At 49.2% G+C, this 20,456-nt stretch overlaps 1 protein-coding gene across 1 annotated transcript in view; it reads right to left on the reverse strand.

Moving 5' to 3' along the window:
• myo15aa (myosin XVAa) overlaps positions 1-20,456 on the reverse strand; it is a 213,306-nt gene that overhangs the window by 112,019 nt on the left and 80,831 nt on the right. The window contains exon 23 of the mRNA XM_052504244.1: positions 17,255-17,378. Coding sequence (XP_052360204.1) covers positions 17,255-17,378 — 124 coding nt within the window. The remainder of the gene's footprint in view (positions 1-17,254; positions 17,379-20,456) is intronic.

Below are 20,456 nucleotides of genomic sequence, written 5' to 3' on the forward strand. Positions count from 1 at the left end.
ACTCAGTAGGGTACAGGGTTAGTATCTGACTTGGTAGGGTACAGGGTAGGGTACAGGGTTAGTGTCTGGATGGGTTGGGTACAGGGTTAGTGTCTGACTTGGTAGGGTACAGGGTAAGTATCTGACTTGGTAGGGTACAGGGTTAGTGTCTGAATCGGTAGGGTACAGGGTAGGGTACAGGGTTAGTGTCTGACTCGGTAGGGTACAGGGTAGGGTACAGGGTTAGTGTCTGACTTGGTGGTAGGGTACAGGGTTAGTCTGACCGGTAGGGTACAGGGTTAGTGTCTGACTCGGTAGGGTACAGGGTTAGTGTCTGACTCGGTAGGGTACAGGGTTAGTGTCTGAACCGGTAGGGTACAGGGTGGTAGGGTACAGGGTACAGGGTGTCTGACTTGGTAGGGTACAGGGTTAGTGTCTGACTCGGTAGGGTACAGGGTTAGTGTCTGACTTGGTAGGGTACAGGGTAGGGTACAGGGTTAGTGTCTGACTCGGTAGGGTACAGGGTTAGTGTCTGACTTGGTAGGGTACAGGGTTAGTGCCTGACTTGGTAGGGTACAGGGTAGGGTACAGGGTTAGTGTCCGACTTGGTAGGGTACAGGGTTAGTGCCTGACTTGATAGGGTACAGGGTTAGTGTCTGACTTGGTAGGGTACAGGGTAGGGTTCTGGGTTAGTGTCTGACTCAGTAGGGTACAGGGTTAGTGTCTGACTCAGTAGGGTACAGGGTTAGTATCTGACTTGGTAGGGTACAGGGTAGGGTACAGGGTTAGTGTCTGGCTTGGTTGGGTACAGGGTTAGTGTCTGACTTGGTAGGGTACAGGGTAGGGTACAGGGTTAGTGTCTGACTCTGTAGGGTACAGGGTAGGGTACAGGGTTAGTGTCTGACTCGGTAGGGTACAGGGTAGGGTACAGGGTAGGGTACAGGGTTAGTGTCTGACTCTGTAGGGTTCAGGGTTAGTGTCTGACTTGGTAGGGTACAGGGTTAGTGTCTGACTCGGTAGGGTACAGGGTTAGTGTCTGACTCGGTAGGGTACAGGGTAGGGTACACGGTAGGGTACAGGGTTAGTGTCTGACTCGGTAGGGTACAGGGTTATTGTCTGACTCGGTAGGGTACAGGGTTAGTGTCTGACCGGTAGGGTACAGGGTAGGGTACAGGGTTAGTGTCTGACTTGGTAGGGTACAGGGTTAGTGTCTGACTTGGTAGGGTACAGGGTAGGGTACAGGTTTAGTGCCTGACTTGGTAGGGTACAGGTTTAGTGCCTGACTTGGTAGGGTACAGGGTTAGTGTCTGACTCGGTAGGGTACAGGGTTAGTGTCTGAACCGGTAGGGTACAGGGTAGGGTACAGGGTTAGTGTCTGACTCAGTAGGGTACAGGGTTAGTGTCTGACTTGGTAGGGTACAGGGTTAGTGTCTGACTTGGTAGGGTACAGGGTTAGTGTCTGACTTGGTAGGGTACAGGGTAGTGTCTGAGGTAGGGTACAGGGTTAGTGTCTGACTCGGTAGGGTACAGGGTAGGGTACAGGGTTAGTGTCTGACTTAGGGTAGTGTCTGACCGGTAGGGTACAGGGTACAGGGTTAGTGTCTGACTTGGTAGGGTACAGGGTAGTGTCTGACTTGGTAGGGTACAGGGTTAGTGTCTGACTCGGTAGGGTACAGGGTTAGTGTCTGACTCGGTAGGGTACAGGGGTGTCTGACTCGGTAGTGTACAGGGTTAGTGTCTGAACCGGTAGGGTACAGGGTAGGGTACAGGGTTAGTGTCTGACTTGGTAGGGTACAGGGTTAGAGTCTGACTCGGTAGGGTACAGGGTCTGTGTCTGACTTGGTAGGGTACAGGGTAGGGTACAGGGTTAGTGTTTGACTTGGTAGGGTACAGGGTTAGTGCCTGACTTGGTAGGGTACAGGGTTAGTTCCTGACTTGGTAGGGTACAGGGTAGGGTACTAGGTTTGTGCCTGACTTGGTAGGGTACAGGGTTAGTTCCTGACTTGGTAGGGTACAGGGTTAGTGTCTGAATTGGTAGGATACAGGGTTATTGTCTGATTTGGTAGGGTACAGGGTTAGTCACTGACTTGGTAGGGTACAGGGTTAGTGTCTGACTTGGTAGGCTACAAGGTTAGTGTCTGACTTGGTAGGGTACAGAGCAGGGTACAGGGTTAGTGTCTGAATTGGTAGGGTACAGGGTTAGTGTCTGATTCGGTAGGGTACAGGGTTAGTGTCTGACTCGGTAGGGTACAGGGTTAGTGTCTGAACCGGTAGGGTACAGGGTAGGGTACAGGGTTAGTGTCTGACTTGGTTGGGTACAGGGTTAGTGTCTGACTCGGTAGGGTACAGGGTTAGTGTCTGACTCGTTAGGGTACAGGGTAGGGTACAGGGTTAGTGTCTGACTCGGTAGGGTACAGGGTAGGGTACAGGGTTAGTGTCTGACTTGGAAGGGTACAGGGTTAGTGTCTGACTCGGTAGGGTACAGGGTTAGTGTCTGACTTGGTAGGGTACAGGGTTAGTGCCTGACTTGGTAGGGTACAGGGTTAGTGCCTGACTTGGTAGGGTACAGGGTAGGGTTCTTGGTTAGTGTCTAACTTGGTAGGGTATAGGGTTAGTGTCTGACTTGGTAGGGAAAAGGGCAGGGTACTAGGTTCGTGTCTGAATTGGTAGGGTACAGGGTTAGTCACTGACTTGGTAGGGTATAGGGTTAGTGTCTGACTTGGTAGGCTACAGGGTTAATGTCTGACTTGGTAGAGTACAGGGCAGGGTACAGGGTTAGTGTCTGAATTGGTAGGGTACAGGGTTATTGTCTGATTTGGTAGGGTACAGGGTTAGTGTCTGACTTGGTAGGGTACAGGGTTAGTGCCTGACTTGGTAGGTACAGGGTTAGTGCCTGACTTGGTAGGGTACAGGGTAGGGTTCAGGGTTAGTGTCTAACTTGGTAGGGTATAGGGTTAGTGTCTGACTTGGTAGGGAACAGGGCAGGGTACTAGGTTCGTGTCTGAATTGGTAGGGTACAGGGTTAGTCACTGACTTGGTAGGGTATAGGGTTAGTGTCTGACTTGGTAGGCTACAGGGTTAGTGTCTGACTTGGTAGGGTACAGGGCAGGGTACAGGGTTAGTGTCTGACTTGGTAGGGTACAGGGTTATTGTCTGATTTGGTAGGGTACAGGGTTAGTGTCTGACTTGGTAGGCTACAGGGTTAGTGTCTGACTTGGTAGGGTACAGAGTTAGTGTCTGACTTGGTAGGGTACATGGCAGGGTACAGGGTTAGTGTCTGGCTTGGTAGGCTACAAGGTTAGTGTCTGACTTTGGTAGGGTACAGGGTAGGGTACAGTGTTAGTGTCTGACTTGGTAGTGTACAGGGTAGGGAACATGGTTAGTGTCTGAATTGGTAGGGTACAGGGTAGGGTACAGGGTTAGTGTCTGACTTGGTAGGGTACAGGTTTAGTGTCTGACTCTGTAGGGTACAGGGTTAGTGTCTGACTTGGTTGGGTACAGGGTTAGTGTCTGACTCGGTAGGGTACAGGGTAGGGTACAGGGTTAGTGTCTGACTCGGTAGGGTATAGGGTAGGGTTCAGGGTTAGTGTCTAACTTGGTAGGGTATAGGGTTAGTGTCTGAATTGGTAGGGTACAGGGTTAGTCACTGACTTGGTAGGGTATAGGGTTAGTGTCTGACTTGGTAGGCTACAGGGTTAATGTCTGACTTGGTAGAGTACAGGGCAGGGTACAGGGTTAGTGTCTGAATTGGTAGGGTACAGGGTTATTGTCTGATTTGGTAGGGTACAGGGTTAGTGTCTGACTTGGTAGGGTACAGGGTTAGTGCCTGACTTGGTAGGGTACAGGGTTAGTGCCTGACTTGGTAGGGTACAGGGTAGGGTTCAGGGTTAGTGTCTAACTTGGTAGGGTATAGGGTTAGTGTCTGACTTGGTAGGGAACAGGGCAGGGTACTAGGTTCGTGTCTGAATTGGTAGGGTACAGGGTTAGTCACTGACTTGGTAGGGTATAGGGTTAGTGTCTGACTTGGTAGGCTACAGGGTTAGTGTCTGACTTGGTAGGGTACAGGGCAGGGTACAGGGTTAGTGTCTGAATTGGTAGGGTACAGGGTTATTGTCTGATTTGGTAGGGTACAGGGTTAGTGTCTGACTTGGTAGGCTACAAGGTTAGTGTCTGACTTGGTAGGGTACAGAGTTAGTGTCTGACTTGGTAGGGTACATGGCAGGGTACAGGGTTAGTGTCTGGCTTGGTAGGCTACAAGGTTAGTGTCTGACTTTGGTAGGGTACAGGGTAGGGTACAGTGTTAGTGTCTGACTTGGTAGTGTACAGGGTAGGGAACATGGTTAGTGTCTGACTTGGTAGGGTACAGGGTAGGGTACAGGGTTAGTGTCTGACTTGGTAGGGTACAGGTTTAGTGTCTGACTCTGTAGGGTACAGGGTTAGTGTCTGACTTGGTTGGGTACAGGGTTAGTGTCTGACTTGGTAGGGTACAGGGTTAGTGCCTGACTTGGTAGGGTACAGGGTTAGTGCCTGACTTGGTAGGGTACAGGGTAGGGTTCAGGGTTAGTGTCTAACTTGGTAGGGTATAGGGTTAGTGTCTGACTTGGTAGGGAAAAGGGCAGGGTACTAGGTTCGTGTCTGAATTGGTAGGGTACAGGGTTAGTCACTGACTTGGTAGGGTATAGGGTTAGTGTCTGACTTGGTAGGCTACAGGGTTAATGTCTGACTTGGTAGAGTACAGGGCAGGGTACAGGGTTAGTGTCTGAATTGGTAGGGTACAGGGTTATTGTCTGATTTGGTAGGGTACAGGGTTAGTGTCTGACTTGGTAGGGTACAGGGTTAGTGCCTGACTTGGTAGGGTACAGGGTTAGTGCCTGACTTGGTAGGGTACAGGGTAGGGTTCAGGGTTAGTGTCTAACTTGGTAGGGTATAGGGTTAGTGTCTGACTTGGTAGGGAACAGGGCAGGGTACTAGGTTCGTGTCTGAATTGGTAGGGTACAGGGTTAGTCACTGACTTGGTAGGGTATAGGGTTAGTGTCTGACTTGGTAGGCTACAGGGTTAGTGTCTGACTTGGTAGGGTACAGGGCAGGGTACAGGGTTAGTGTCTGAATTGGTAGGGTACAGGGTTATTGTCTGATTTGGTAGGGTACAGGGTTAGTGTCTGACTTGGTAGGCTACAAGGTTAGTGTCTGACTTGGTAGGGTACAGAGTTAGTGTCTGACTTGGTAAGGGTACAGGGTTATGGCAGGGTACAGGGTTAGTGTCTGACTTGGTAGGGTACAAGGTTAGTGTCTGAATTGGTAGGGTACAGGGTAGGGTACAGGGGGTTAGTGTCTGACTTGGTAGGGTACAGGTTAGTGTCTGACTTGGTAGGGTACAGGTTTAGTGTCTGACTCTGTAGGGTACAGGGTTAGTGTCTGACTTGGTTGGGTACAGGGTTAGTGTCTGACTCGGTAGGGTACAGGGTAGGGTACAGGGTTAGTGTCTGACTCGGTAGGGTATAGGGTTAGTGTCTGACTTGGTAGGGAACAGGGCAGGGTACTAGGTTCGTGTCTGAATTGGTAGGGTACAGGGTTAGTCACTGACTTGGTAGGGTATAGGGTTAGTGTCTGACTTGGTAGGGTACAGGGCAGGGTACAGGGTTAGTGTCTGAATTGGTAGGGTACAGGGTTATTGTCTGATTTGGTAGGGTACAGGGTTAGTGTCTGACTTGGTAGGGTACAGGGTTAGTGCCTGACTTGATAGGGTACAGGGTTAGTGCCTGACTTGGTAGGGTACAGGGTAGGGTTCAGGGTTAGTGTCTAACTTGGTAGGGTATAGGGTTAGTGTCTGACTTGGTAGGGAACAGGGCAGGGTACTAGGTTCGTGTCTGAATTGGTAGGGTACAGGGTTAGTCACTGACTTGGTAGGGTATAGGGTTAGTGTCTGACTTGGTAGGCTACAGGGTTAGTGTCTGACTTGGTAGGGTACAGGGCAGGGTACAGGGTTAGTGTCTGAATTGGTAGGGTACAGGGTTATTGTCTGATTTGGTAGGGTACAGGGTTAGTGTCTGACTTGGTAGGCTACAAGGTTAGTGTCTGACTTGGTAGGGTACAGAGTTAGTGTCTGAATTGGTAGGGTACATGGCAGGGTACAGGGTTAGTGTCTGGCTTGGTAGGCTACAAGGTTAGTGTCTGACTTTGGTAGGGTACAGGGTAGGGTACAGTGTTAGTGTCTGACTTGGTAGTGTACAGGGTAGGGAACATGGTTAGTGTCTGACTTGGTAGGGTACAGGGTAGGGTACAGGGTTAGTGTCTGACTCTGTAGGGTACAGGGTTAGTGTCTGACTTGGTTGGGTACAGGGTTAGTGTCTGACTTGGTAGGGTACAGGGTAGGGTACAGGGTTAGTGTCTGACTTGGAAGGGTACAGGGTTACTGTCTGACTGGTAGGGTACAGGGTCACTGACTTGGTAGGGTTAGGTTGTCTGACTTGGTAGGGTACAGGGTTAGTGCCTGACTTGGTTGGGTACAGGGTTAGTGCCTGACTTGGTAGGGTACAGGGTAGGGTACAGGGTTAGTGTCTGACTTGGTAGGGTATAGGGTTAGTGTCTGACTTGGTAGGGAACAGGGCAGGGTACTAGGTTCGTGTCTGAATTGGTAGGGTACAGGGTTAGTCACTGACTTGGTAGGGTATAGGGTTAGTGTCTGACTTGGTAGGCTACAGGGTTAGTGTCTGACTTGGTAGGGTACAGGGCAGGGTACAGGGTTAGTGTCTGAATTGGTAGGGTACAGGGTTATTGTCTGATTTGGTAGGGTACAGGGTTAGTGTCTGACTTGGTAGGCTACAAGGTTAGTGTCTGACTTGGTAGGGTACAGAGTTAGTGTCTGACTTGGTAGGGTACATGGCAGGGTACAGGGTTAGTGTCTGGCTTGGTAGGCTACAAGGTTAGTGTCTGACTTTGGTAGGGTACAGGGTAGGGTACAGTGTTAGTGTCTGACTTGGTAGTGTACAGGGTAGGGTACATGGTTAGTGTCTGACTTGGTAGGGTACAGGGTAGGGTACAGGGTTAGTGTCTGACTTGGTAGGGTACAGGTTTAGTGTCTGACTCTGTAGGGTACAGGGTTAGTGTCTGACTTGGTTGGGTACAGGGTTAGTGTCTGACTCGGTAGGGTACAGGGTTAGTGTCTGACTCGTTAGGGTACAGGGTAGGGTACAGGGTTAGTGTCTGACTCGGTAGGGTACAGGGTAGGGTACAGGGTTAGTGTCTGACTTGGAAGGGTACAGGGTTAGTGTCTGACTCGGTAGGGTACAGGGTTAGTGTCTGACTTGGTAGGGTACAGGGGTAGTGCCTGACTTGGTAGGGTACAGGGTTAGTGCCTGACTTGGTAGGGTACAGGGTAGGGTTCAGGGTTAGTGTCTAACTTGGTAGGGTATAGGGTTAGTGTCTGACTTGGTAGGGAACAGGGCAGGGTACTAGGTTCGTGTCTGAATTGGTAGGGTACAGGGTTAGTCACTGACTTGGTAGGGTATAGGGTTAGTGTCTGACTTGGTAGGCTACAGGGTTAGTGTCTGACTTGGTAGGGTACAGGGCAGGGTACAGGGTTAGTGTCTGAATTGGTAGGGTACAGGGTTATTGTCTGATTTGGTAGGGTACAGGGTTAGTGTCTGACTTGGTAGGCTACAAGGTTAGTGTCTGACTTGGTAGGGGACAGAGTTAGTGTCTGACTTGGTAGGGTACATGGCAGGGTACAGGGTTAGTGTCTGGCTTGGTAGGCTACAAGGTTAGTGTCTGACTTTGGTACGGTACAGGGCAGGGTACAGGGTAGGGTACAGGGCAGTGTGCAGGGTAGGGTACAGTGCAGGGTGCAGGGTAGGGTACAGGGCAGGGTACAGGGCAGGGTACAAGGCAGGGTACAGGGTACAATGCAGGGTACAGGGCAGGGCAGGGCAGGGCACTGGGCACCGTACAGGGTAGGGTACAGGGCACGGTACAGGGTACGGTACAGGGTATGGTACAGGATAGGGTACAGGGCAGGGTACGGTACAGGGCAGGGTACAGGGCAGGGGACAGGGTAGGGTACAGGGTAGGGTACAGGATAGGGTACAGGGCAGGGTACAGGGCAGGGTACAGGGCAGGGTACACAGGGCAGGGGGTACAGGGTAGGGGGTACAGGGCAGGGTACAGGGCTTGGTAGGGTACAGGGCAGGGTAGGGTACAGGGTAGGTCTACAGGGTAGGGTACAGGGTACGGTACAGGGCAGGGTACAGGGCAGGGCACGGTACAGGGTAGGGTACAGGGTAGGGTACAGGGCAGGGTACAGGGCAGGGTACAGGGTAGGGTACAGGGCAGGGTACAGGGCAGGGTACAGGGTAGGGTACAGGGCAGGGTACAGGGCAGGGTACAGGGCAGGGTACAGGGCAGGGTACAGGGTACGGTACAGGGCAGGGTACAGGGCAGGGTACAGGGTAGGGTACAGGGTAGGGTACAGGGCAGGGTACAGGGCAGGGTACAGGGCAGGGTACAGGGTAGGGTACAGGGCAGGGTACAGGGTAGGGTACAGGGTAGGGTACAGGGCAGGGTACAGGGCAGGGTACAGGGCAGGGGACAGGGTAGGGTACAGGGTACGGTACAGGGCAGGGTACGGTACAGGCAGGGCAGGGTAGGGTACAGGGCAGGGTACAGGGTAGGGTACAGGGTATGGTACAGGGCAGGGTACAGGGCAGGGGACAGGGTAGGGTACAGGGCAGGGTACACAGGGCAGGGCAGGGTACACAGGGCAGGGGACAGGGTAGGGTACAGGGTATGGTACAGGATAGGGACAGGGTAGGGTACAGGGCAGGGGACAGGGTACAGGGCAGGGACAGGGTAGGGTACAGGATAGGGTACAGGGCAGGGTACAGGGATAGGGTACAGGGCAGGGTACAGGGCAGGGTACAGGGCAGGGTACAGGGTACAGGGCAGGGTACAGGGCAGGGCAGGGGACAGTAACACTGCATGATAAACACACTAACACACCATACCTGGCATCACACCTGGCATCAGAGGTAGGCCTGGTATGGAAGGCATGAGTGGCATCCCATGGAGGGGGCATGGCAAGGAGGGGCAGCAGGGGTGTAGCAGTAGTGGTTGGGGAGCTGAAGGTGCCCGAGCAGGAGGCTGGGTGTGGTAGGGGTGGCGGGCAGCAGGGGTGAGGCAGGAGAGGTAGGCTGGGTGTGGTAGAGGTGGCGGGCAGCAGGGGCGAGGCGGAGAGGCAGGCTGGGTGTGGTAGGGGTGGCAGGCAGCAGGGGTGAGGCAGGAGCGGTAGGCTGGGTGTGATAGGGTGGCGGCCAGCAGGGGGTGAGGCAGGAGCGGTAGGCTGGGTGTGATAGGGTGGCGGCCAGCAGGGGCGAGGAAGGAAGCTGGTGGTACTGATGGTGGGAAGGGCTTGGCATTGTGGGTATAGGGGTATCATCCCTCCCATCACTGGAAGCACTGGCACAGCTGGGTAGCAGACAGACAGGGTTAGGATACAGCTGGGTAGCAGACAGACAGGGTTAGGATACAGCTGGGTAGTAGACAGACAGGGTTAGGATACAGCTGTGTAGTAGACAGACAGACAGACAGGGTTAGGATACAGCTGGGCAGCAGACAGACAGGAGACAGGGTTAGGATACAGCTGGGTAGCAGACAGACAGGAGACAGGGTTAGGATACAGCTGGGTAGCAGACAGACAGGAGACAGGGTTAGGATACAGCTGGGTAGTAGACAGACAGGAGACAGGGTTAGGATACAGCTGGGTAGCAGACAGACAGGGTTAGGATACAGCTGGGTAGCAGACAGACAGGAGACAGGGTTAGGATACAGCTGGACAGCAGACAGACAGGGTTAGGATACAGCTGGGTAGCAGACAGACAGGGTTAGGATACAGCTGGGTAGTAGACAGACAGGAGACAGGGTTAGGATACAGCTGGGTAGTAGACAGACAGGGTTAGGATACAGCTGGGTAGTAGACAGACAGGGTTAGGATACAGCTGGGTAGTAGACAGACAGGGTTAGGATACAGCTTGGTAGTAGACAGACAGGGTTAGGATACAGCTGGGTAGTAGACAGACAGGGTTAGGATACAGCTGGGTAGTAGACAGACAGGGTTAGGATACAGCTGGGTAGTAGACAGACAGGGTTAGGATACAGCTTGGTAGTAGACAGACAGGGTTAGGATATAGCTGGGTAGCAGACAGACAGGGGACAGGGTTAGGATACAGCTGGGTAGCAGACAGACAGGGTTAGGATACAGCTGGGTAGTAGACAGACAGGGTTAGGATACAGCTGGGTAGTAGACAGACAGGGTTAGGATACAGCTGGGTAGTAGACAGACAGGGTTAGGATACAGCTGGGTAGTAGACAGACAGGGTTAGGATACAGCTGGGTAGTAGACAGACAGGGTTAGGATACAGCTGGGTAGCAGACAGACAGGGTTAGGATACAGCTGGGTAGTAGACAGACAGGGTTAGGATACAGCTGGGTAGTAGACAGACAGGAGACAGGGTTAGGATACAGCTGGGTAGTAGACAGACAGGGTTAGGATACAGCTGGGTAGTAGACAGACAGGGTTAGGATACAGCTGGGTAGTAGACAGACAGGGTTAGGATATAGCTGGGTAGTAGACAGACAGGGTTAGGATACAGCTGGGTAGTAGACAGACAGGGTTAGGATACAGCTGGGTAGTAGACAGACAGGAGACAGGGTTAGGATACAGCTGGGCAGCAGACAGACAGGGTTAGGATACAGCTGGGTAGTAGACAGACAGGAGACAGGGTTAGGATACAGCTGGGTAGTAGACAGACAGGGTTAGGATATAGCTGGGTAGTAGACAGACAGGGTTAGGATACAGCTGGGTAGCAGACAGACAGGGTTAGGATACAGCTGGGTAGCAGACAGACAGACAGGGTTAGGATACAGCTGGGTAGCAGACAGACAGGGTTAGGATACAGCTGGGTAGCAGACAGACAGGAGACAGGGTTAGGATACAGCTGGGTAGTAGACAGACAGGGTTAGGATACAGCTGGGTAGCAGACAGACAGGGTTAGGATACAGCTGGGTAGTAGACAGACAGGGGACAGGGTTAGGATACAGCTGGGTAGTAGACAGACAGGGTTAGGATACAGCTGGGTAGCAGACAGACAGGGTTAGGATACAGCTGGGTAGCAGACAGACAGAGTTAGGATACAGCTGGGTAGTAGACAGACAGGGTTAGGATACAGCTGGGTAGTAGACAGACAGGGTTAGGATACAGCTGGGTAGTAGACAGACAGGGTTAGGATACAGCTGGGTAGTAGACAGACAGGGTTAGGATACAGCTGGGTAGCAGACAGACAGGGTTAGGATACAGCTTGGTAGCAGACAGACAGGGTTAGGATACAGCTGGGTAGCAGACAGACAGGATTAGGATACAGCTGGGTAGCAGACAGACAGGGTTAGGATACAGCTGGGTAGCAGACAGACAGGGAACAAGCTTAGGGTTTAGGATGTAGGGTTAGGGTACAGAGGACAGATTTAGGGTACAGGGTTAGGGAACACCCTATACCCAACAGAGGGTTTAGGGTATAGGGCAAAGCATCAAGATCACCAGGACTTTCTGAAAGGAAGCTTCATCTCACTAAAACAAAAGCCTAACCGCTGAACATAAAACCAACCCCTGAATCATTAGATATCACTGAAACCACTTCCAGTAGTGGTTTATTATGTATGAGATCAGAGAGAGAGGCCTGGTTTAAACAGGAACACACACAGAGAGAGAGAGGCCTGGTTTAAACAGGAACACAGAGAGAGAGGCCTGGTTTAAACAGGAACACACAGAGAGGCCTGGTTTAAACAGGAACACAGAGAGAGGCCTGGTTTAAACAGGAACACAGAGAGAGGCCTGGTTTAAACAGGAACACAGAGAGAGGCCTGGTTTAAACAGGAAACACAGAGAGAGAGGCCTGGTTTAAACAGGAACACACAGAGAGGCCTGGTTTAAACAGGAACACAGAGAGAGGCCTGGTTTAAACAGGAACACAGAGAGAGGCCTGGTTTAAACAGGAACACAGAGAGAGAGAGAGGCCTGGTTTAAACAGGAACACACAGAGAGAGAGAGGCCTGGTTTAAACAGGAACACAGAGAGAGGCCTGGTTTAAACAGGAACACAGAGAGAGAGAGAGAGGCCTGGTTTAAACAGGAACACACACAGAGAGAGAGAGGCCTGGTTTAAACAGGAACACACAGAGAGGCCTGGTTTAAACAGGAACACAGAGAGAGGCCTGGTTTAAACAGGAACACACAGAGAGAGAGAGAGGCCTGGTTTAAACAGGAACACAGAGAGAGAGAGAGAGGCCTGGTTTAAACAGGAACACACAGAGGCCTGGTTTAAACAGGAACACAGAGAGAGAGAGGCCTGGTTTAAACAGGAACACAGAGAGAGAGAGAGAGGCCTGGTTTAAACAGGGACACAGAGAGAGGCCTGGTTTAAACAGGAACACACAGAGAGGCCTGGTTTAAACAGGAACACAGAGAGAGAGAGAGGCCTGGTTTAAACAGGAACACAGAGAGAGGCCTGGTTTAAACAGGAACACAGAGAGAGGCCTGGTTTAAACAGGGACACAGAGAGAGAGAGAGAGAGAGGCCTGGTTTAAACAGGAACACAGAGAGAGAGAGAGGCCTGGTTTAAACAGGAACACAGAGAGAGGCCTGGTTTAAACAGGAACACAGAGAGAGGCCTGGTTTAAACAGGGACACAGAGAGAGGCCTGGTTTAAACAGGAACACAGAGAGAGGCCTGGTTTAAACAGGAACACAGAGAGAGGCCTGGTTTAAACAGGAACACAGAGAGAGGCCTGGTTTAAACAGGAACACAGAGAGAGAGGCCTGGTTTAAACAGGAACACAGAGAGAGGCCTGGTTTAAACAGGAACACAGAGAGAGAGAGAGGCCTGGTTTAAACAGGAACACACACAGAGAGAGGCCTGGTTTAAACAGGAACACAGAGAGAGAGAGAGGCCTGGTTTAAACAGGAACACAGAGAGAGGCCTGGTTTAAACAGGGACACAGAGAGAGAAAGAGAGAGAGAGAGAGAGGCCTGGTTTAAACAGGAACACAGAGAGAGAGGCCTGGTTTAAACAGGAACACAGAGAGAGGCCTGGTTTAAACAGGGACACAGAGAGAGAAAGAGAGAGAGAGAGAGAGGCCTGGTTTAAACAGGAACACAGAGAGAGAGGCCTGGTTTAAACAGGAACACAGAGACAGCAGCTGTTGTCATGTTGTGTTTCTACCATGTTGTTGTCATGTTGAGTTGCTACCACGTTGTTGTCATGTTGTGTTGCTACCATGTTGTTGTCATGTTGTGTTGCTACCATGTTGTTGTCATGTTGTGTTGCTACCATGTTGTTGTCATGTTGTGTTGCTACCATGTTGTTGTCATGTTGTGTTGCTACCATGTTGTTGTCATGTTGTGTTGCTACCATGGTGTTGTCATGTTGTGTTGCTACCATGGTGTTGTCATGTTGTGTTGCTACCATGTTGTTGTCATGTTGTGTTGCTACCATGCTGTGTTGTCATGTTGTGTTGCTACCATGTTGTTGTCATGTTGTGTTGCTACCATGTTGTTGTCATGTTGTGTTGCTACCATGTTGTTGTCATGTTGTGTTGCTACCATGTTGTTGTCATGTTGTGTTGCTACCATGTTGTTGTCATGTTGTGTTGCTACCATGGTGTTGTCATGTTGTGTTGCTACCATGTTGTTGTCATGTTGTGTTGCTACCACGTTGTTGTCATGCTGTGTTGCTACCACGTTGTTGTCATGCTGTGTTGCTACCATGTTGTGTTGCTACCATGCTGTGTTGTCATGTTGTGTTGCTACCACGTTGTTGTCATGCTGTGTTGCTACCACGTTGTTGTCATGCTGTGTTGCTACCATGTTGTGTTGCTACCATGCTGTGTTGTCATGTTGTGATGCTACCATGTTGTTGTCATGTTGTGTTGCTACCATGCTGTGTTGTCATGTTGTGTTGCTACCATGCTGTGTTGTCATGTTGTGATGCTACCATGTTGTTGTCATGTTGTGTTGCTACCATGCTGTGTTGTCATGTTGTGATGCTACCATGTTGTTGTTATGTTGTGTTGCTACCATGTTGTTGTCATGCTGTGTTGCTACCATGTTGTTGTCATGCTGTGTTGCTACCATGTTGTTGTCATGCTGTGTTGCTACCATGTTGTGTTGCTACCATGTTGTTGTTATGTTGTGTTGCTACCATGTTGTGTTGCTACCATGTTGTTGTCATGCTGTGTTGTCATGTTGTGATGCTACCATGTTGTTGTCATGTTGTGTTGCTACCATGTTGTGTTGCTACCATGTTGTTGTTATGTTGTGTTGCTACCATGTTGTGTTGCTACCATGCTGTGTTGTCATGTTGTGTTGCTACCATGTTGTTGTCATGTTGTGTTGCTACCATGTTGTTGTGATGCTACCATGTTGTTGTGATGCCACCATGTTGTTGCTACCATGTTGTGTTGCTACCATGTTGTTGTTATGTTGTGTTGCTACCATGTTGTGTTGCTACCATGCTGTGTTGTCATGTTGTGGTGCTACCATGTTGTTGTTATGTTGTGTTGCTACCATGTTGTTGTACCATGTTGTTGTGATGCTACCATGTTGTTGTCATGTTGTGGTGCTACCATGTTGTGTTTCAAACCATGTTGTGTTGTCATGGAGAAGAGTCCCTACCATGTTGTTGTTATGTTGTGTTGCTACCATGTTGTGTTGCTACCATGTTGTTGTCATGTTGTGGTGCTACCATGTTGTTGTCATGTTGTGATGCTACCATGTTGTTGTCATGTTGTGTTGCTGCCTTGCTATGTTATTGTCTTAGGTCTCTCTCTGGTCCTGGGGCTCTGTTCACAAACACACCCCAGAGAGATGAACCTGGAGAAGAGTCCCCTAAGCAAGCTGGTCCTGGGGCTCTGTTCACAAACACAAACAGACCCTACAGAGAGATGAACCTGGAGAAGAGTCCCCTAAGCAAGCTGGTCCTGGGGCTCTGTTCACAAACACAAACAGACCCTACAGAGAGATGAACCTGGAGAAGAGTCCCCTAAGCAAGCTGGTCCTGGGGCTCTGTTCACAAACACACCCTACAGAGAGATGAACCTGGAGAAGAGTCCCCTAAGCAAGCTGGTCCTGGGGCTCTGTTCACAAACAGACCCTACAGAGAGATGAACCTGGAGAAGAGTCCCCTAAGCAAGCTGGTCCTGGGGCTCTGTTCACAAACACAAACACACCCTACAGAGAGATGAACCTGGAGAAGAGTCCCCTAAGCAAGCTGGTCCTGGGGCTCTGTTCACAAACACAAACACACCCTACAGAGAGATGAACCTGGAGAAGAGTCCCCTAAGCAAGCTGGTCCTGGGGCTCTGTTCACAAACACAAACACACCCTACAGAGAGATGAACCTGGAGAAGAGTCCCCTAAGCAAGCTGGTCCTGGGGCTCTGTTCACAAACACAAACACACCCTACAGAGAGATGAACCTGGAGAAGAGTCCCCTAAGCAAGCTGGTCCTGGGGCTCTGCTCACAAACAGACCCTACAGAGAGATGAACCTGGAGAAGAGTCCCTAAGCAAGCTGGTCCTGGGGCTCTGTTCACAAACACACCCTACAGAGAGATGAACCTGGAGAAGAGTCCCTAAGCAAGCTGGTCCTGGGGCTCTGTTCACAAACACAAACAGACCCTACAGAGAGATGAACCTGGAGAAGAGTCCCCTAAGCAAGCTGGTCCTGGGGCTCTGTTCACAAACACACCCACAGAGAGATGAACCTGGAGAAGAGTCCCCTAAGAGCCCCAGGACAGCAGCACAATTAGACCCAACCAAATCATGAGAAAACAAAAAGATAATTATTTCCAATGTGTCAAGTAATTAACAACAAAACAGGGCAAACTAGAATGCTATTTGGCCCTAAACAGAGAGTACACAGTGGCAGAATACCTGAGCACTGTGACTGACCCTAAACAGAGAGTGGTAGAATACCTGACCACTGTGACTGACCCTAAACTGAGAGGACACAGTGGCAGAATACCTGACCACTGTGACTGACCCTAAACAGAGAGTGGTAGAATACCTGACCACTGTGACTGACCCTAAACTGAGAGGACACAGTGGCAGAATACCTGAGCACAGTGACTGACCCTAAACAGAGAGGACACAGTGGCAGAATACCTGAGCACTGTGACTGACCCTAAACAGAGAGTACACAGTGGCAGAATACCTGAGCACTGTGACTGACCCTAAACAGAGAGTGGCAGAATACCTGACCACTGTGACTGACCCTAAACAGAGAGGACACAGTGGCAGAATACCTGAGCACTGTGACTGACCCTAAACAGAGAGTACACAGTGGCAGAATACCTGAGCACTGTGACTGACCCTAAACAGAGAGTACACAGTGGCAGAATACCTGACCACTGTGACTGACCCTAAACAGAGAGTACACAGTGGCAGAATACCTGAGCACTGTGACTGACCCTAAACAGAGAGGACACAGTGGCAGAATACCTGTCCACTGTGACTGACCCAAACTTAAGGAAAGCTTTGTAGAGACTCAGTGAGCATAGCCTTGCTATTGAGAAAGGCCGCCGTAGGCAGACATGGCTCTCAAGAGAAGACAGGCTATGTGCTCACTGCCCACAAAATTAGGTGGAAACTGAGCTGCACTTCCTAACCTCCTGCCCAATGTATGACCATATTAGAGAGACATATTTCCCTCAGATTACACAGATACACAAAGAATTAGAAAACAAACCCAATTTTGATAAACTCCCATATCTACTGGGTGAAATTCCACATTGTGCCTTCACAGCAGCAAGATTTGTGACCTGTTGCCACGAGAAAAGGGCAACCAGTGAAGAACAAACACCATTATAAATACAACCCATATTTATGCTTATTTATTTTCCCTTTTGTTCTTTAACTATTTGCACATAAAATGACATTTTAAATGTATTTATTTTTGGGAACTTCTGTGAGTAATTTGTATTGTTTATTTCACTTTGTTTATTATCTACTTCACAAGCCTTGGCAACGTAAACATGTTTCCCATGACAACAAGCCCAGACAGACAGACAGACAGACAGACAGACAGACAGACAGACAGACAGACAGACAGACAGACAGACAGACAGACAGACACCCCTCCTACCTCCATACAGACAGACAGACAGACAGACAGACAGACAGACAGACAGACAGACAGACAGACAGACAGACAGACAGACAGACAGACAGACCAGACCTCCGGGCTGTAGTCCTGGGGGATATGGTCTGCTGGAAGGGGCCTGACCCCTCTCCTCCTCTCCTCCTCCTATTCCTCCTCCTCCCTTCATCCGGCCTGTCATACTGGCTGGCTTGTCCAGGTCCTGAGAGAGACGGAGAACAGTGTTGAGAGACAGGCTGATGAGAGAGACAGAGGAAAGGACAGAGAGGAACAGAGAGGGAGGTCCGTAATTGGCCCAGTCATTGGAACTCTATCCTCCCTGGGTAATACCATACACACCCTAAGAGCTGCACACACAACCTTCTGCTGTCAAACCCCAGACAGACACACAACCTTCTGCTGCCAATCCCCCAGACAGACACACAACCTTCTGCTGCCAATCCCCCAGACAGACACACAACCTTCTGCTGCCAATCCCCCAGACAGACACACAACCTTCTGCTGTCAAACCCCCAGACAGACACACAACCTTCTGCTGCCAATCCCCCAGACAGACAGACACTCAACCTTCTGCTGTCAAACCCCCAGACAGACACACAACCTTCTGCTGCCAATCCCCCAGACAGACACACAACCTTCTGCTGCCAATCCCCAGACAGACACACAACCTTCTGCTGCCAATCCCCCAGACAGACACACAACCTTCTGCTGCCAAACCCCCAGACAGACACACAACCTTCTGCTGTCAATCCCCCAGACAGACACACAACCTTCTGCTGCCAATCCCCCAGACAGACACACAACCTTCTGCTGCCAATCCCCCAGACAGACACACAACCTTCTGCTGCCAATCCCCCAGACAGACACACAACCTTCTGCTGCCAATCCCCCAGACAGACACACAACCTTCTGCTGCCAATCCCCCAGACAGACACACAACCTTCTGCTGCCAATCCCCCAGACAGACACACAACCTTCTGCTGCCAATCCCCCAGACAGACACACAACCTTCTGCTGCCAATCCCCCAGACAGACACACAACCTTCTGCTGCCAAACCCCAGACAGACACACAACCTTCTGCTGCCAATCCCCCAGACAGACACACAACCTTCTGCTGCCAATCCCCCAGACAGACACACAACCTTCTGCTGCCAATCCCCAGACAGACACACAACCTTCTGCTGCCAATCCCCCAGACAGACACACAACCTTCTGCTGCCAATCCCCCAGACAGACACACCACCTCCTGCTCTGCTCTCAATCCCCCAGACAGACACACAACCTCCTGCTGTCAATCCCCCAGACAGACACACAACCTTCTGCTGCCAATCCCCCAGACAGACACACAACCTTCTGCTGCTGATCCCCCAGACAGACACACAACCTTCTGCTGCCAATCCCCCAGACAGACACACAACCTGCTCTGCTGCCAAACCCCCAGACAGACACACAACCTTCTGCTGTCAATCCCCCAGACAGACACACAACCTTCTGCTGCCAAACCCCCAGACAGACACACAACCTTGCTGTCAATCCCCAAACCTTCTGCTGCTGTCAATCCCCCAGACAGACACACAACCTTCTGCTGCCAAACCCCAGACAGACACACAACCTTCTGCTGCCAAACCCCAGACAGACACACAACCTTCTGCTGCCAATCCCCCAGACAGACACACAACCTTCTGCTGCCAATCCCCAGACAGACACACAACCTTCTGCTGCCAATCCCCCAGACAGACACACAACCTCTCTGCTGTCAATCCCCCAGACAGACACACAACCTTCTGCTCTGCTGTCAATCCCCAGACAGACACACAACCTTCTGCTCTGCTGTCAATCCCCCAGACAGACACACAACCTTCTGCTGCCAATCCCCAGACAGACACACAACCTTCTGCTCTGCTGTCAATCCCCCAGACAGACACACAACCTTCTGCTCTGCTGCCAATCCCCCAGACAGACACACAACCTTCTGCTCAATCCCAAGACAGACATGAACCTTATGTTATGATGTATTATGTTATGATGTATTATGTTACAAATGTGTTATGATGTGTTATGATGTATTATGTTATGATGTATTATGTTATGATGTGTTATGTTATGATGTGTTATGACAGTCATGATGTATTATGTTATGATGTATTATGTTATGACAGATTATGTTATGATGTGTTATGATGTGTCATGATGTATTATGTTATGATGTATTATGTTATGATGTATTATGTTATGATGTGTTATGATGTATTATGTTATGAGATTATGTTATGATGTATTATGTTATGATGTAATTATGATGTGTTATGTTATGATGTATTATGTTATGATGTATTATGTTATGATGTGTTATGATGTATTGTGTTATGATGTATTATGTTATGATGTATTATGTTATGATGTATTATGTTATGATGTATTATGATGTATTATGATGTATTATGTTATGATGTATTATGTTATGATGTATTATGTTATGATGTGTTATGATGTGTTATGATGTATTATGTTATGATGTATTATGTTATGATGTATTATGTTATGATGTATTATGTTATGATGTATTATGTTATGATGTATTATGTTATGATGTGTTATGTTATGATGTATTATGTTATGATGTGTTATGATGTATTATGATGTATTATGTTATGATGTGTTATGATGTATTGTGTTATGATGTATTATGTTATGATGTGTTATGTTATGATGTATTATGTTATGATGTATTATGTTATGATGTGTTATGATGTATTATGTTATGATGTATTATGTTATGATGTGTTATGATGTATTATGTTATGATATGTTATGATGTGTTATGTTATGATGTGTTATGATGTATTATGTTATGATGTGTTATGATGTGTTATGTTATGATGTATTATGTTATGATGTGTTATGATGTATTATGTTATGATGTGTTATGTTATGATGTATTATGTTATGATGTGTTATGTTATGATGTATTATGTTATGATGTATTATGTTATGATGTGTTATGATGTATTATGTTATGATGTGTTATGTTATGATGTGTTATGATGTATTATGTTATGATGTATTATGTTATGATGTGTTATGTTATGATGTATTATGTTATGATGTATTATGTTATGATGTGTTATGTTATGATGTATTATGTTATGATGTATTATGTTATGATGTATTATGATGTGTTATGTTATGATGTGTTATGATGTATTGTGTTATGATGTATTATGTTATGATGTATTATGTTATGATGTATTATGTTATGATGTGTTATGATGTGTTATG

This window comes from Oncorhynchus keta, unplaced genomic scaffold (genome assembly GCF_023373465.1).
Source record: "Oncorhynchus keta strain PuntledgeMale-10-30-2019 unplaced genomic scaffold, Oket_V2 Un_contig_1896_pilon_pilon, whole genome shotgun sequence".
NCBI lineage: Eukaryota > Metazoa > Chordata > Actinopteri > Salmoniformes > Salmonidae > Oncorhynchus > Oncorhynchus keta.